This window comes from Theropithecus gelada, chromosome 7b (assembly GCF_003255815.1).
Source record: "Theropithecus gelada isolate Dixy chromosome 7b, Tgel_1.0, whole genome shotgun sequence".
Classification (NCBI taxonomy): Eukaryota; Metazoa; Chordata; class Mammalia; order Primates; family Cercopithecidae; genus Theropithecus; species Theropithecus gelada.
This window is the reverse complement of record NC_037675.1, coordinates 61,445,884-61,463,908: the sequence shown is the minus strand read 5'-3', so window position 1 is coordinate 61,463,908 and position 18,025 is coordinate 61,445,884. Positions and strand designations below refer to the sequence as shown.

Sequence of the window (18,025 nt, the reverse complement as noted above, 5' to 3'; positions counted from 1 at the left end):
CATCGTTTATGTTGTTTTCTTTTTTTGACACTATCATAAAACAGGAAGTCCTCCACTGTTTTTAAGAACATTTTGGGCTTCAATGTGTCTACACTCTGTTGCAGATAAATCAGTTCTTCTGGGAAGAAGAGATTCAGAGCTTTTGTTGCTGTCAGTAATAATTTGCTTCTTCCACTGGGCAAAGTCTCTGAGCCAGAGTTCTGGGCGATAGCATGCTTCTCTCTTGAGTGACCCTTCTGCTTTAGGAGTTAAGCACTTGGTGGAGGGAAGGAGTAGCCTCAGGTCTTTCCAGCTTGCCTCTCCCAGCATAGGACCTCCACATTATGAGCGGGCAAGAGTGAGCAAGGCCCCAGTATTTTCAGTGGCACCACACCCAAGATAAAGTCTCCATCCCATAAGTGCAGTGGGCCAGAAGGGAATCTTTGCTTGGACTTCACATGCCTGGAATGTAGCCTCAGCAACAGGTAGCTGGGACAGGATTAAAAATGTTGAACTCCTGCCCTTCCTAGGAAAACAGTCCTCCCAACTGGGAGTTGACAGAGAAGAGAGCCTATATTCTGGGTTGTACCAGTCTGAGGGGAGGTTCCATCTTGCTGAGGTTCAGGTAGGGTAGGTTTTGGTTCAAATACTGCAGTCTCTTACTATTCTCACTGGGTTTTAGCAGATTTTTTAAAATAAATTTATGTTCATTTGCTGTATGCCCTTAGGAGACTTTCTAAGACTTTAAGTGGTATTTTAAAAAAATATAATTTTCATCAGTTTCACTGGGGAGTGCATTTGCAGAGCTCCTCAAACCATAATGCCAGACAGACAAAACCACGATAAGCTCATAACATTGAATCTTTCATATTGTGTAGACTTGATGACATTTTAAATGTGGTAAGAACAAGTACTAAATCTTAAAGAGTCATCCCCTATTTTAAGTCTCTGGATTTTCACAGGTTAGGTTTGCTTCAATACAGTATAAATGTCAGCAAAATACTTTGCCACTTACAAATAACTTTTTCTAGGAGTCAAATCCAAGTGATAATTCATACATTGAACATAGGAATACAATCCATTTAGTCAAATATGTTATAGCATACTACACATACTTGGCTCTCTTATAGGTCAGGTATTGCACTATGGCTACACATTTTTAATTGGCTCCTCTTCAGTTGGCAAAGGAGAGAAATCAGCTAGAGTTCGTCTAGCTTCGCCATAAAGTCATGATTATAAATGCCTTAAAACTGTATCACAACTATAATGTTATATCATTTATCACTTAGTTCAAATACTTTATAACAGACATCCATTCTCTAAGGTTAGTATATATATGCTTAAAATTTTTTTAACCTTACCATATTAGAATCATACCCCAGAGAAAACAAGTATGGCTTTTCTTGTAAAATTGCTTCCTTCCACTTTTCATCAGATACCAAACCAATGTACCAGTCACATTCATATTCTTCAAGGTACTTAATCAGTTCTCTGAAGTCTTCTATTGGACCTAAACTTGCTTTATCAATCATTAGTTTCAGAGTATACCTAAAAAATGGAGAACCGAAGAATTTTAGAATATTTGTTGTCAACTTTATGGATCAAATAGATTTTGTTAAATCAATATTTTAAGACATTGAACTGAAATCGTATCTATCTCAGCTAAAAAGTGGAGGGAGAAATGATGCAGTTAAGGTGAAGAAATCAGTAAGCCATAAAAAAAAATAGATTTTCCATATTAACAAAACCAAAGGAAGCACAAATTAAAGCGTACTCTTGATATAATCACACTACACATGAAACTTTTTTTCATTTTGAAGAAAGTAAATTTTAAAAAACTAGAAACAACTGTCTTCTTGTACGTGATTTAGAAAAATCAATATTTTTCCGCCAATGTTATATCTTACATATGATCTAAATGGATTACCTGAATGCTTTCAGTGCTAGTTGAAACAGCTCTGGCTTTTCTGTGAGCCAGTCCAAAGCAACAGACCAAGGCAAAACACCACTGTAAACCCTCAATATATGACCAGGACTAGGAGCCATATTGTCTATTCCAAAAAAACTAAAATAACAAGTCATTACTGTATGAACATAAAAGTCTTTTAAAACTTTGTCGTTGGCAATTTCTTCCAATACATTTGAGGCCTTTTCTTCTGAATGAAAACATTCCAATTGCCTTAAAACAAATTGGTACCAGTCTTCTGGAAATAACGAGCTCAACTCCTTCATTTTGGAATTGGGCATACAGCTAGTCCTCCACTCTGCAGGTAAGCATACTAAGTGAGAATGTGAACAACTGAATTCCATGAGAGGAATATATGGCATGTCCTCTTGTTTTCCTTTGTCAACAGCAGGGTATCCTAATAGAACTGCTTTGTAAAGATCGTTTTCAGGAACAGTGCCTGTAGAATGATCACCAACCCTCTGTGATTCTACTGATCCTGGAATAAATGAGTTTGTACCTGGCAAATCTTTCAACTGTTTTTCTTCTATTACTTTTTTGATAGTTGGCTCATCATCAAAAATATTGTCATCAGACCAGTCATCAAAAGTTTCTGAATTTAAACTATCTATGTCTTCTGGGGATTTGGGAGGTGGCGAAGTGTTCGAAGCAGGCAAGATTAGAGGTGCTTTCCCTTTATTTTCAGTGTTGTGAACCTTCTCTTTCATGCCAGGCCTTTTGGAGCAGTATTGAACAAGTATCCACACGAGTACTTTAACGAGGTCACCTTTAAATTCTTTTAAGTTTTCATGAGAATCAATTATGCCTGATAGAACATTCCTGGCATCAGAATACAATTTCACAGGCAAAACAGTACAGGGTGTCAAGACATTTCCAAAGTGTTCATTAAGGGAACATACTCCTGTGTATTCTTGCTCAAAAGCATCTTCAAAAACTTCATCAACTCTGCGAGCTTCTGCAGTATGACAGGATGTTTCCTGCAATTCTAACCCCTAAAGAAGAAATAAAAAATACTTGTTTATAATCATTTATTACATAGAATACAGCAACTAGTCTTGAAAATGCCCATAGATTCTCATCACAAAAATATGGAAAGTGACAAAAACAATTTCTTTAACTCAAGAGCAACATCCTGACTTAAAGTTAACGGCACTTAACACATTTGATTCTGGATAGGATTAAAAATAATGCTACTATTTTTTTGAAAATATTATGGAAATTCTACTAGAAATTGGGCAAATTTATTAGGTATGAATATAATTTTAAAAGACTATATCCATAGTTAAGAGTGAGCCACACAGTAAAAACTTTCAAATTATAATCCTGGAGGAGAAAAAAGCAAAATTAGAATTCTACAGTATATACAGTATATACAGTAGTATTATATCCTTTCCATCCCACTTTATGAGACTAACAGCATTATTCAATGTATGGATGTGCCAGAATTTATCATTCTCCTGTTCCAGATTTCTAACATCATAATGCAGATTTACTTCTTTGATTACTTTGGTTACTGCTATGTCAGTAGTGCCTAAACCAGTATCTGGTACACAGTGGGTATGCAACAAATATATGCTGAGTGAATGAATATTATCAATATATCATTACATAAATTTTAAACACATTTTGATTACCTCCTTAGAAGGAATCACTTGAAAAGGATGTATCAGGTCACTATTTACTATTATAATTGCTATTGCTAATTTATATATTTTTACAAAGCTGTCAGTGCCTTCAGAACTTGTTTTTAAGTCACAGTTCTACCAGGTGGCTGGCACACAACTTGAGCAGGTCACCTACCCTCTGTGAGATTCCTTTTTCCTCTGTTTCAAAGGAAAATAATCCTAGTGCATATGGTTGTGACGGTTGCATGCTTTATAAATTTTAAAGTATTAATTGTTAATAGATGGCATGGCCTAACCCAGCTTGCATCAAAAAAAGACAGAAAAAAAGAGTACCATCAAAAAGTATATTTTTAAACCACATATGTCACAGAGCATAAAGGATCAATCAACATTATTAGGTATTATTAAACCATATCATTTTTAAATAGAATAAAAATAAGTAATCAAAATGTCCTCAATATTTTTTGTCTTCTCGTATGGGTTAGACTAGAACAGAGGTTCTCAATCTGTAGGTGAGTCAGCATCACTTGAGAGTGCTCTTTGAAATACAGATTTGCTGAGCCCACTCCCAAAGTTTCTAACTTAGCAAGTTCAGGGTAGGGCTCAAGAATTTCCACTTCTAACAAGTTCTCAGGAAGTATTACTAATACTAGTCTGGGCACTGCATTTTGAGAATCACTGGACTAGAGAGACAGCTTTTTAGTCACTAGTGATTTTATCCAATCTGTGCTAGTACAAGAAATTAACTTATAATTCATTAAAAAAAAAATTTTTTTTTTGTTAAAGGCCTGTTGTGTGCCAGGCACTGTTCTGGGGGCTTAGGATGTATTCCTGAATAAAAACAAGAGATCCCTGTGCTTGTGATACTTATAAAGTGAGGGACATGGGTAATCAACAGTAAAACTAATAAGTAAATTATATAGTTTGTGAGAAGGTATAAGTACTATAAAAATAAGGAAAAAGTAAAGCAAGGCAAGGGGGATTGGGAGTGCTGGGATAAAAGTGGGAGTGTAATTTTAAATATGATGGCCATAGGAGAGGTCACTGAGGAGGTGACATTTGAGCAAAAACCTGAAAGTGGTGAGGGAGTTAGATGATTATCTGAAAGCAGAGTGTTTCAGGCAGAGGGAATAGCCAGTAGGCTGGAATACAGTGAGAGGGTTAAAGTAATAGAGAAGGCCAAAGAGGGAATAGGAAGTCTGGCCATTTAGAGCCTGGCTTTTACTCTGAATGAAAGAAGAGATCCACTGCAAGGTTTTGAGTACAGAAGTGACATGGTTTGACTTAGATTTTAAAGATCATTCTGGTTGACAGTATACTGTAGGGGCACACAGGTGGAAGCAGGACAACCAATTAGGAGGTTATTTCAATTATCCAGGTAAGGGATCAAGGTGGCTGGGACCAAGGTGGTAAAAAGAGATGGGATACAGAATATGGTTTAAAGGCGGAGCCCACAGGATTTCTTGTTGGACTGGGTGTGGAAGTATACAAGTGAAAAAGGAGTCAAACACGACTCTAGTATTTTTGGCCTGAACAACCAGAAGGACAGAGTTGTCATCAAGGACTGCTAGGCTCTGGGACACACTGGTGTTAAAAGGTCAAAGAAAAGAGAAGGAACCACAAAGTAGAGAAGTAACCCATGAAACAAGTGAAGAGAAGAGAACAGCTGTGTAAAATGCTGCTGATGGTTCAAATAAGACTCGTTCTGAGAGTTGATCACTGGAGTTAGCAATGTGCCAGTCACTAGCGACCTTGACAAGAGCAGGTCAGGTGGAGTAGCAGGGTCAAAAACCTACAGTAAGTTGAAGACAGAATGGAAGAAATTAAATTGGAGATACAACTATAAGCAGCTCTAATAAGGCCATTTGCTCTTCAAGGAAGGAGAGAAATATAGTATAGCAGGTAGGGGCAGTAGGATTAGAATACAGTTTTTATTGAGAATGCTTAAATGATATAGGAGTTAAAAAACGTTACTGATTCACACTTTTGAGATGCTCAGCTAGAGAGAGGTAACAAGAATAGGACCGGAAGGAATGGAAGCAGGTATATTTTGTTATCATGCTCTATTATACAATTAACAGTCCACCCATCAACATATGCTTATTGAAATATACTTTAAAAATCGCTAGGTGTTTTCACAGGTAATTGAAAAGATATTCTTCTTTGAAACTGAGTGTTTGATGTGAACATAACAAGTAAAATTTTACACATGAACTATAAAAATACTAGAAATGTTTTAAATGCACACTGACCTTAATGTTAATACAGCAGTAAGTATAGCCACATTCCAGAATCATTATCCATATTAAACGATCCTGAAAACGGCCCAAGTAATGAGATCCAGGTAGGAGGAGACCTACAACAAATTAGAAAAAAAAGAAAATCATTTTTCAAGCTTCTTTTATTTTTGCCATGTGAATCTTCAAAACTGAAAAGACATCTAGAACTGATTCACGACTCCTACCCTATCATTAGGTCATGAACAGAAATAACTACTCACTGCGTATCAAGAGGCATTAAATTAACTCTTTACAAGAGCAGCTGGAACAGACAATCTGCAGGTGATAATACATAAAAATTCAAGGATTTTCCAGAAAAACAAATTAGAAGTTGTTGTATAAAATCTTAAATACGTGTCAATTATATTAGGAAAAGTAGAGTTTATAAAAGTCAGCTTGACAGTCATGACTTAAAATATCTTTGACATTTTTATATACATGCATATGAACATATAAAAGTATTTTATGGTTTAAAAAATGTACATAAAATGCTACCACACTGTATACTTTTTAAATTTAGTTTTTCTCTTTTATTAATGAAATTCGCCCACATCCATGGCAAACAGCTAAAATTCATTATAACTGCTGTCGAAAATACACTGTATCAATTTAATTGAATTTGAGTATTCATTTCCTCATTGATAAACTTTTCAGATGTTTCCAACTTTTCACTATTATAAGTAATGTTGCAGAAATTATCTTTGTGCAAGTCTGCTTGTACAACATGTGGTTCAGAACAGTGTTAACATACCAGAACCGACTGCTATTCTTCAAAAGGTCTGCTTATATGGTTGGTCCTTGCCTGGCATCTGGGAACCCCCTACCTGGTAAGAGTCTCCCATTGTGTCTACCTGTACAAACAATACAGTATATACTGAACACCTGCTCTCCTTTTGGGATTCTGGAGTATTGGTATGTGCTAGGCAGACAGTGCCTGCAGGACCAGCCTGCAATAAAAGCCCTGGGCATTGAGTCTCAAATGAGCTTCTCTGGCAGTCAACACACACTTGTTGCCAGGGAATTAAGCACATTCTGTGTGACTCTGTGCAACTCCTGGACACTTGCACCCAGTCTCTTTTACTCCTTGTGATTTTTCCCTTTGAGGATTTTGCTCTGCATCCTTTTGCTGTAATAAATCTTAGCTGTGAGTTCTAGTGAACCGTCAAACCTGGAGTAGTCTTGAGGACCCCCAAAACACATGTACTAGAATTTCCCTAGAACTGGAATCACTAAATCATGGAATCAGAAATGGAATCCCTCAGCCACGGGATATGTACATCTTTATTACAGACTACCATTTAACTCTTCAAAGTGGTTGTAAAAATTTACATTTCCTTCCAGAAAAGTCTGAAAGTTCTTATTCCCCATGCCCTAGCCAATAGTTGGTAGTGTCAAATTGTTTACATTTTTGCCACTCTGATGTATGTGAAATATTATCTCATTGCTTTTTTCCCCACCAGAAAATACTGTATAATACATTTCTTGGTTGAATATAATTGGTTTGATAATAAAGTATAATTTTTATCTAATTACTATTTCTGATGGGAGTTTAACCTCACAGGTGTTTTAAAAAGTAGAATAGCATTACATAATGAAAATTAATTAGCACTGGATAAAAGTATTATAAGTATAGACTATTTTCTATAAGAAAAATGACTATTCATAAAACATTTGTACTACAAAGATAAAATATTTTTCTTCTCATAAATCATCTCACATAATAATTAGAAAAGTTCAACCCCAAGTAAGCATTTTATTAAAACTCTAATCTTAAATTGCTACTCTGACTAGAATGAGTTTGTCAGAAAGTTATCTGTCATTTTAAAAACAAGTTTCAGGGGTTAAAGCACAAGGTAGGAGATGACACACTAGTGTCATCAATTTTATACCTTATCTAAAACCAACCTTGAGAAGTACAATATAGTTAAAATTTATAGTTAGTGTTTGACAAAAGCATTAAAACTCATAAAATTAGTTTACTGTCATCAAAAACCTATTTTCTTGCTAATAACTGCATAGCATTTCATTTTGGGAGGCTACCTTACCTACTGATCACTGACCAAAGTTTTTGTTATCCTGTCCAGTTATCTTGTCAGACTGCTTTAAAGTCTCTATAACTTGTAAAGTATGAATAAAATTCCCTCTGCTCCTCAAGCGGATATTATGGAAAGCTAGTTTTCACTAAACTTTATGAATGTATGCTATTGCATCTACTTGACATGAACTCATTATAAATTCATGGAAATCCTGGGGGAAAGGTGTTTCCATGTTTCAATGATGCAATTGTAATCTGAATTTATTCAAGAAAATGTATTTAAATAATTATCAAATCACTTTAATAAAAATTTCCCCAAGTATTTTTATTTTGTAACTTAATTTAGATGAAAACAAGGAGCAGGAGATAAACTTCTAATTTCATATTTAGTCCTTCTGCCTACACATCAGATTGTTACAGTTGCTATGCTATCTTATGGTTGGATAAAACTACACATCAAATTGTTATGGTTGCTATGCTATCTTATGGTTGGATAAAACTACACACCAAATTTTTATGGTTGCTATGCTATCTTATGGTTAGATAAAAAGATTGTTTCCTGTTTGTTATTTTTTTGTACTTTAAATACATCAGTGAGAAATTCTTGAGCACAACTCATTTACTTACCTAAACTTCCAGCTGCCATTGCAGTCTGCAGCACGGCAGTCAACCTGGGCACCATTTGGTAGTAGTACACTGTATCTGCACACACACAGGCTGTGGTGCCCGCTGCTCCTGGCCAACTCTGAATAGGTCGGGGAAACCCCACCAAGAACACAGGAAGGGTGAAAAGGGGGAGTAAGGGAGAAGAGAGTAGTGTAGAAAACACTATGATGACCAACACGAATGGAGAAAAGATAATGTTGAGTATACATAAAGTGGCAGTTGTTTTTCGACGTTGTTTTTTCTCTGTCCATGATGTCAAAAGTACAGTCACGGCAAACTGCAATTTAGAGATGAACCGAATCAAACGATCACGTATGATACCAACCTGTAGAAACGTAAAAATTATTTTTATCTATCCTTAAAGATTTTTCATGAATTTTCAAGATCATATAAGAAAGACTATACAGTAATTTTATTATTGCCCCAATATTTTTGAAGAAATAGATCTTATTCTTTGATTCTTTGTTAATTTTCTCCAACCTCACAATTAATAAACAAGACTACATTTTAAAGTTTGGATTTTCTTAAAAAAAAACAAAACACAGTAACAGTAAAAAGAGCTGACAGTGTACTAACTATGTTTTAAGGTTGAACCACTGTAGGCCACAAATTAGATAATGCAGAAATTGACAAGTTCCTAGAAAGACACAAATTACTAAAACTGGCTCAAGAAGAAATAAAAAATCTGAATAACCTACAAAAAGTAAAGATATTGAATAATTTAAAAACTACCCACAGAGAGAAGCTGAGGCTCAGATGGCTTCAATACAAAATATTACATACCACAAAACATTTCAGATACATATTGAATACTACAGAACACTTACGAATAATCAATACCTATCCTTCACCACCTTCTACCAGAAAATAGAAGAGTATGGAACATGTCCTAACTCATTTCAGGGAATTAGTACTACCCTGACACATAAACCAGGCAATGATATCACAAGGAAAGAAATCTAGATAAACACATCCCTCCTCCCTCCTTAGCCTCCCAAAGTGCTGGGATTAAAGGTGTGATCCACCACGTCCAGCTAGACAAGCATATGTTCTAAGAAATGTGTTTTGCAGTATCTTGAAGTATTAAACATGGAGTTCCTATATGACCAGGAATTCCAATCCTAGGTACATATACCCAAGATAAATGAAAACATATGCTCACAAATAATGAGATTCGTCATTGAGTGAATATTATACAGCGTATATACACAAACCTAGGTGATATAGCCTACTACATACCTAGGCTATATGGTATAACCTATTGCTCATAGACTACAAACCTGTACTAAATGTTACAGTACTGAATACCGTAGGCAACTGTAACACAATGGTAAGTATTTGTGTATCTAAACATTGAAATTGTACAGTAAAAATACATTATAAAAGATAAAAAATGGTACACTTGAATAGGGCACTTACTATGAATGGGGCTTGCAGCACTAGAAGTTGCTCTAAGTTAGTGAGTGAGTGGTGAATGAATGTGAAGTCCTAGGTCATTACTATACACTACTGTAGATTTTAAGAACACTGTACTCTTAGGTTACTCTAAATTTATTTTAAAAATATTTTTGATTCTTCAATAATAAATTAACCTCAGCTTACCATAACTTTATTTTATAAACTTTTTAACTTTTTGACTCTTTTGTAATGACACTTAGCTTAAAACACATTGTACAGCTACTCAACATTTTTTCTTTATATCCCTATTCTGTAAGCTTTTTTCTATTTTAAAATTTTTAACTTTTAAAACTTTTTTGTCAAAAATGAAGATACAAAAACACACATCAGTCTAGGCCTACAGAGGGTCAGATCATTAATATCACTGTCTTCCACCTCCACATCTTGTTCTACTGGAAAGTCTTCAGGGGCAATAACATACATAGAACTGTCATCTCCTGTGATAACAATGACTTCTTCTGGAATACCTCCTGAAGGACCTGTCTGAGGCTGTTTCACAGTCAACTTTTTTTTTTTTTAATACATAGGAATATACTCTAAAATAATGATAAAAAGCACACTAAATACATAAATTGTAGTTGCTTATTGTCAAGTATTACATGCTGTACACAACTGTATATGCTATACTTTTATATGACTGGCAGCCTAGTAGGTTTGTTTAAACCAGCATCACCAAAAACATGTGAGTAATGAGCTATCCTACAAGGGCTATGCCACTAGGTGATAGGAATTTTTCATCTCCATTATAATCTTATCAAACCACCGTTGTATACGTGGTCTGTCATTGACCAAAACGTCCTTATGCAGTGCATGACTGCACTGATACATGCTATAACATGAATGAACCTTGAAAACATAAAAGTGAAAGAAGCCAGATGCAAAAGATCACATGCTGCAGAATTCCATTCACGGGAAATATCTAAAATATGCAAATCCATAAAGACAGAAAGTAGATTAGTAGATTCTGGGAGTAGGCGAGATGGAGAGGGGAGATGGGAAATAACAGTTGAGGTTTCTTTTTGGGATGTTGAAAATGTTCTAAAATTAGATTGCAGCGATGACTACAAAACTGTATATACACCACTAAATGGATAAATATTACAGTATGTAAAAGATACTTCAGTAAAGCTGTTAAAAGACACATTTACCAGTAAGAGTCTGATTCCTGTATCCAGGTTTCTGTTCCACCATATGTCTGTACTGGAGATCAAATGTACTGTTGATACAATGACTGTCTCCAATAAAGCATTTTCTGTATTCTGCCATACCTGCAGTATACAAATTATTCATTTTTATCAGGTAGAATTAGATAATCTAAGCAAACTATTAAACAAAATTACAATAAAACTTAGCAATAGGAAAATACTATTAAACACATATTAGGATTACCATTCTAAAGGCTCTTGTGAATCCAATAGAGACAGACACTGACTGGAGCCCTTGTAAGGAACTGTCCAATGAGAGAAATGCTATCATGGCAAAAGGTGATACTAAAACAAAACAAAGAGAAATTTAATTAAGGCAAAACAGCTCCTTCTACCATATTTTATTTTGGCAAATATACGTTTTTTCTGAGCACATTTAAGCAATGAACTAAAAAAGCTAATAAACAAAAAAACAAAACATAAAAGAACACTTGTATGTGGTATAATACCACACAAATATGGGAATTCAGTAATATTTTTGAATACTTCCAGGATATGATTTGTAACACAAGGTTAATAGACTTTATTTTCCTACCTAAAGTTAGCAAAATCCGTCTGACAATACCAATCTTCATGAGCCTAGTTTGCTTCTCAAAGAATACAGTCACAGTTTGCACATCCTTCGGATAAAAAGGATTTCGGAAAATTCCAATGATATACACGCTTTGAATTTCTCTAAGTATCCACAGTAGTATAAGTAATATCATCAAACCATAGCCCACAATAGCCTGGGAACTGCTCTTAGAAATCTGTGAGAAGCCAGCAAAGTGATGAAGCAAACCAGTTTCTAAAAGAGCGAAGACTAATATAATGATGTAGAAAAGGCATTCCTTCCATGAAAAATGTTTTTCTGGACCACTGGGTAAATTCTTAGATTTGGTTCCAATTTTGTGACCCACATCACTTAAGTTCAGACTCAGCAAGAAACCAAATCCAGTCATGAAAAGAACCACACCAACAGTGCTTGGAATGAAATATGATGTTATAGCTGTTCCAGCAGACATGATGAACATTACTAATAACCTGTAGAGAAAAAAAAGAAAAAAAGATTTACTTGAAAAGAAAAATGTTCTTTAAGAATAAGTTACATATAACATCAATATTTAAAAATAAATACCGTAGGTGGGTTGACATAGATGAGCCTCCAAGGCCGAACTCTAAAATCTGCTCCATTGCCCATAAGAAAAGTGCATCGGGTGGGGGCAGAATCCCAAGTGCCCACAGAAAGGGTAAGAATACAAACAAGATGTGTAAAATCTGATTCATTTGTTCTAGAGCTGGCATATTTACCATAAACCTATAAAAAAAGAACATTTAAATCACACAAAATATATAGAAGAGGATCTTTTAAGGAAAAGCAAAGCAACACAGAATAACAACACACTCCCTTCCAAAAAAAAAAAAAAAAAACCACACACACACGCTACACACATAGTCTTAGTCCCAACTTTTAAATGATCAATACATACAAATTGTGACAAGTGTCCTTCTACATCAGCAACTACCCCTACACAATTGTGTACAAGCTTAGCATTTAGAGAATATGTGAACTCAAATGTGTAAAGGAGGAGGAAGTAATTAAAAGCCATCATTGAGTAGTAAGTAAATTGAATACAGGAATTTGTAAAACTGAACAACTGAGGCCAGAGCATAAACATTTCTCCCCTAAATGTCTAAACTACTACATTGGCTGAAATTCTACCAATGATTCTTCAGAGTTTTAAAATTTCATAATTTAAAATTTCAAGTAACTTTGGAAAGTCAAAGCCTTACTCACATTCATACATTAGCAGCTAAAAAAAAAAGGGGAAAGCTCTTCTCTTCCTCTTTGTCTTGTACTGTCCTGCTCCCAGAATTTAACATTGGAATGGTTAATATCAGAAATGAGCAACTCAGGTTATGACTGTATCTCTGCAGGTTAACCTAACAACTTAACTAGCATTTACAGCACTGTTCCATTTTGCATAAGCAGTGGTATGAATTTGAGAACACAAACTTGCACATTACAATCTCCTCATAAAGGAGTGACTACCTCTACCTTAAGTGGAAAAACTCAAACTTGGCACAGCACTTAACAGTTAAATGTACCATCATCAAACTGCTTCAAATAATTTAATTTTAAAGTACAGGACTATACATATTATCGATATATTATGAATTTTTTAAAAAAATAACGCTAATCAAACACTGTGTCCAGAGACCAATAAGGTCAGAGTACTTCTGGGGTTCCAAAGATAACTTTCAAAAGACAACAAAATCTCAAAACTTACGGCATAATTGTACTTGAATACCCGAACTACTGGGAATCCAAGTTGAGAAGAAAGACAATTTCTGGGGCCAGGCGCAGTGGCTCACACCTGTAATCCCAGCACTTTGGGAGGCCAAGGTGGGTGGATCACCTGAGGTCAGGAGTTCGAGACCAGCCTGGCCAACATGGCGAAACCCCATCTCTACTAAAAATACAAAAATTAGCTGGGAGTGGTGGTGGGCGCCTGTAATCCCAGCTACTTGGGAGGCTGAGGCAGAATTGCTTGAACCCAGGAGGCAGAGGTTCCAGTCAACCGAGATCACACAATTGCACATCAGCCTGGGCAACAAGAGCAAAACTCCGTCTCAAAAAAAAATAATAATAACAATAAAGAAAGACAATTTCTGAAATAATTATCCACTTAAGCATATGCTGACAATCCCAAAGCAAATGTACAGCAACTATGGATATAATATAGTAATGGCATTGTATGTTTGCTCACACAGATGTCAGGACTATGCCAACTAATACGCTCTGCCTCATAATGTATGCCCTTCAAATTTTTATAAGCAGAGAATTAATGAACACAAGATTAACAATGTGATACTAAATTAGAGGACAATACTTTTTTATAAAATAAAATTCATTTCATTCTGAGTAGAAACCATTCAAGTAACAACAAAATCAAGAAAATCAAACCATACATACATAGTAAGCCACAGGAAGGTCAAGGAAAACATGGAGATTGGTACAGTCTTTTTATTTTTTCCCCAAGACAACACCCCTCTATCAAGAACAGGATAATTTGTGTAAAAAGAACGTGCGCTCATGAAACCTTTTATCAAAACTAGATTCTACCCCTAAATCTCTTTTGGTCCTTTAACAATAAGCAATGGCAAAGTAAAGTATTTATATTCAAGGATAACATAATTGAAGTAATCAAACATTGTGATTATTTTCCTGTATATAGGACTTAGCTCCAAATGGATCATTATTGTGGTTAATTCTTTGATACAGAAAAACATTTAAATTATAATATTTCTGATAATGTAATAAAAATGTTCTAGGGTAAAAAAAATCTCAGCCCTTAAGATGACAACTTAGTTTGGAACCTAACAGCTATAAAAATGTTTCAAATTCTGCACGCTCACTAAGATCCACATGTCAAGAAAAAAGATGTTTTCTACAGTGGCTAAGATGATGTACATGTGTATCATTCATTCAAACAATTCCCGAGTGTCTGAGCTAAGCACTGGAAATATAATGTTTTTGATAAAAATTAAAATGCACAGAAAAAGTCATTTAAAAGTATTATTACACAACTGTACTAGGTAAAGAATGGGCAAGGAAAAGATTACCACGTTGTGGGGTTCACCTCTTCTGCTTCCTTTCGTATCTTCTGAAATAAAACTAAGAAACAATTTACCTGTCAACTGGCCAAATTTGAAGAGTCCATGCATTTCATACATCATTTGGCTGCAGTATCACACCTATTGTCTAGAGATGATCTCAATTCCATTATTTTCTGAATCAAAAGTGAAACCGGAGGTAATTTTTCTGGATAAAATAGTCATTTTCTTCTCTAAAAATAGATGTGGGGACTGGCTTTGTCTTTTTAGTTACAGTTAAAAAAAAACCCAAATAACTCTTTGTAATTATCAAATCTTAAACATTAAAACTGTGTATTAAATCCAACAAGATTTTAGTAAAAAACCTTTTATGTACTTTTAGAAATGAGTAATGCAGAATGTCAGGAAAACTAAATTAAAAGATTCTTTTTTAAAATTAAAGAACTTAGGACATCATTTTGAATCCAAAGATTACATCAGGCATTCAATTTCTGATCTCAGAAATGGGATACGGAGACAGTAACTCAGTAATTTGTATTCTGAAAATAACCACCTTGTAAATTTTAAATATTTTAAAGGCAATCATGTATACACACACACTTAAATTCAATTTTACTAACTTTCCAAAACAAGTATTTAACTGGAATATATTTTATAGTCAGTAAATGGTGGTGGTATTAAGAAACCAATTATAAATGGATTTCCTGTTTATTAATCCTCCCCTTACAGTTTTGGTTAGGTGAAGAATTACATGGGCATTACACCGCCCTCTGGTTCATAAATGCAGTGTAACTAGAAGAGATTAAAAGTTAAGAAATTGGCCGGGCGCGGTGGCTCACGCCTATAATCCCAGCACTTTAGGAGGCCGAGGCGGGCGGATCACGAGGTCAGGAGATGGAGACCATCCTGGCTAATACGGTGAAACCCCGTCTCCACTAAAAATACAAAAAATTAGCCGGGCGCGGTGGCGGGCGTCTGTAGTCCCAGCTACTCGGGAGGCTGAGGCAGGAGAATGGCGTGAACCCCGGAGGCGGAGCTTGCAGTGAGCCGAGATCGCGCCACTGCACTCCAGCCTGGGCGACAGAGCAAGACTCCATCTCAAAAAAAAAAAAAAAAAGTTAAGAAATTGCAAACAGACACCCAAGAAGAGGTCAGTTTCAGTGCCCAAACTGACTTAATATTTTAAAATGCCTTGTCTTAATCAGCTTGGGCTGCCATAGCAAAATACCACAGACTGAGTGGCTTAAACAACAGAAATTTATTTTCTAACAGTTCTGGGGGCTACAAGTACAAGATCAGGCTGCCAGTATAGTCAGGTTCTGGTGAGGACTCTCTTCCTGGCTTACACATGGCTGCCTTTTTGCTGTGTCTTTATGTGGCAAAAAAAGAGACACCAAGCTCTTTGGTGTCTCTCCTAAGGGCACTATCCTATCAGACTAGGGTCTCACCTTCATAAACTACCTCCCAGAGGCCCATCTCCAGATACCATCACATTGGGGGTTACGGCTTCAACGTAAACATTTTTGAGGGAACACAATTAGTCTATAACATTCCATCCCTGGCCCCTCAAAACTCATGTCCTTTTCAAATGCAAAATACGTTCATTCCATCCCCATATCCCCCAAAGTCTTCACTCATTCTAGCATTAACTCCGATGGCTAAAGTCCAAAGTCTCATCTAAATCAGATATGGATGAGACCTACGTACAATCCATCCTGAAGCAAAATTCCTCTCCAGCTGTGAACCTGTGAAACCAGATGAGTTATGTGCTTCCAAAATCTAAGGGTAGGGCAGGTATAGAAGAGACATCCCCACTCCAATAGGAGAAACAGGAAAAAAAAGGGTGATGATCCCAAGAAAGTCAAAACCTAGCAAGGCAAATTCCAATAGATCTAAGAGCTTGAGAATAATTCTGTTTGGTTCCATACTCTGCCATCCAGGCCACGGGGGTGGCAGGTCACTGCCACTGCTCTAGGTGAGGGTACTGCTTCTGTGGCTCTGAAGTTCAGTACTGCTCCCAAGGCTTTGGGTAGAGGCTATCTGACTTGTTGAAACTGAGGTGGTAGCCCTCAAGACCCTTAAATCACCTTTGGCATCATTTTCTCCTTTTCTAGAAGAATACTGCACGTTTGTAGCTGAACAGTTCTATCATTACATCCTGTCAAATCGAAGAAGTTTGACTGTCGGCCTTCATTACTTCCTGTCTCCAACCACTTCAATTCAAACTGGCAGTGTTCCTACTCATATAATGCCAAAAGCTCTTTACTGAGTGACAGTCCAGCCCCACACTTTTGGTGTTCTCTTCAGAATATGCTTTCTCATGTTTTACAATGTGGATAATCCAGGCTGAAAATTTTCCAAATCTTCAAGTTCTGGTTCCTTTTCTTGCTTAACAATCCCTTCTTCAATTCATCTCTCTCCTTTCACATTTTACTAGAAACCGTCAGGAGAAGCCAACTGCTCCTTTCAACACTGCTTTGAATTCTCCTTATGTAGGTATCCAACTTCATGGCTCTAAAGTTCTACCTTCCACAAAACACTAGGACACAGTTCAGCTAAGTTCTTTGATACTTTGTAACAAGGACTGCCTTTCCTCTGGGTTCAGGGGACTTCAGACTTCATCAGAATCACCCTTCATGTCCATATTTCTAGCATGCACATCAAAACTCTTCCAGCCTTGGCTGGGCGTGATGGCTCAAGCCTGTAATCCCAGAACTTGGGAGGCCGAGGAGAGTGGATCACTTGAGGTCAGGAGTTTGGGACCAGCCTGGCCAACATGGCGAAACCCTGTCTCTACTAAAAATATGAAAATTAGCCAGGTGTGGTGGCGCATAAACGGAGCTGTTCAGGAGGCTCAGGGAGGAGAATCACTTGAAGCCAGGAGGCGGAGGTTGCAGTGAGCTGAGATTGTGCCACTGCACCCCAGCCTGGGCGATGGAGCAAAGACTCCATTTCAAACAAAACAAAACAAAACAAAGAAACCAAAAAATCTCTTTCAGCCTCTACCCATTACCAACAGTTACAAAGCCATTTCCACATCTTTAGGTATTTGTTACAAAGGCATCCCACTTCTTAGTAGCAAAATCTTAATCAGCACAGGCTGCCATAACAAAATGCCATAGGCTGAGTAGCTTAAAGAACAGAAATTTATTTTCTCACAGTTCTGAAGGCTGGAAGTCCAAGATCAGGCTGCCAGTATGGTCAGGTTTTGGTGA

At 36.3% G+C, this 18,025-nt stretch overlaps 1 protein-coding gene across 2 annotated transcripts in view; it reads right to left on the bottom strand.

Annotated features, from left to right (window-relative positions):
• Window positions 1-18,025, bottom strand: part of PCNX4 (pecanex 4) — a 77,852-nt gene that overhangs the window by 41,593 nt on the left and 18,234 nt on the right. For both annotated transcript variants that reach the window (XM_025391255.1, XM_025391256.1), the window contains 8 exons: window positions 12,331-12,510; window positions 11,749-12,236; window positions 11,398-11,498; window positions 11,157-11,276; window positions 8,512-8,875; window positions 5,823-5,926; window positions 1,907-2,937; window positions 1,341-1,527 (listed from right to left, as the gene is read on the bottom strand). In XM_025391255.1, the coding sequence (XP_025247040.1) occupies window positions 1,341-1,527; window positions 1,907-2,937; window positions 5,823-5,926; window positions 8,512-8,875; window positions 11,157-11,276; window positions 11,398-11,498; window positions 11,749-12,236; window positions 12,331-12,510 (2,575 nt within the window). The remainder of the gene's footprint in view (window positions 1-1,340; window positions 1,528-1,906; window positions 2,938-5,822; window positions 5,927-8,511; window positions 8,876-11,156; window positions 11,277-11,397; window positions 11,499-11,748; window positions 12,237-12,330; window positions 12,511-18,025) is intronic.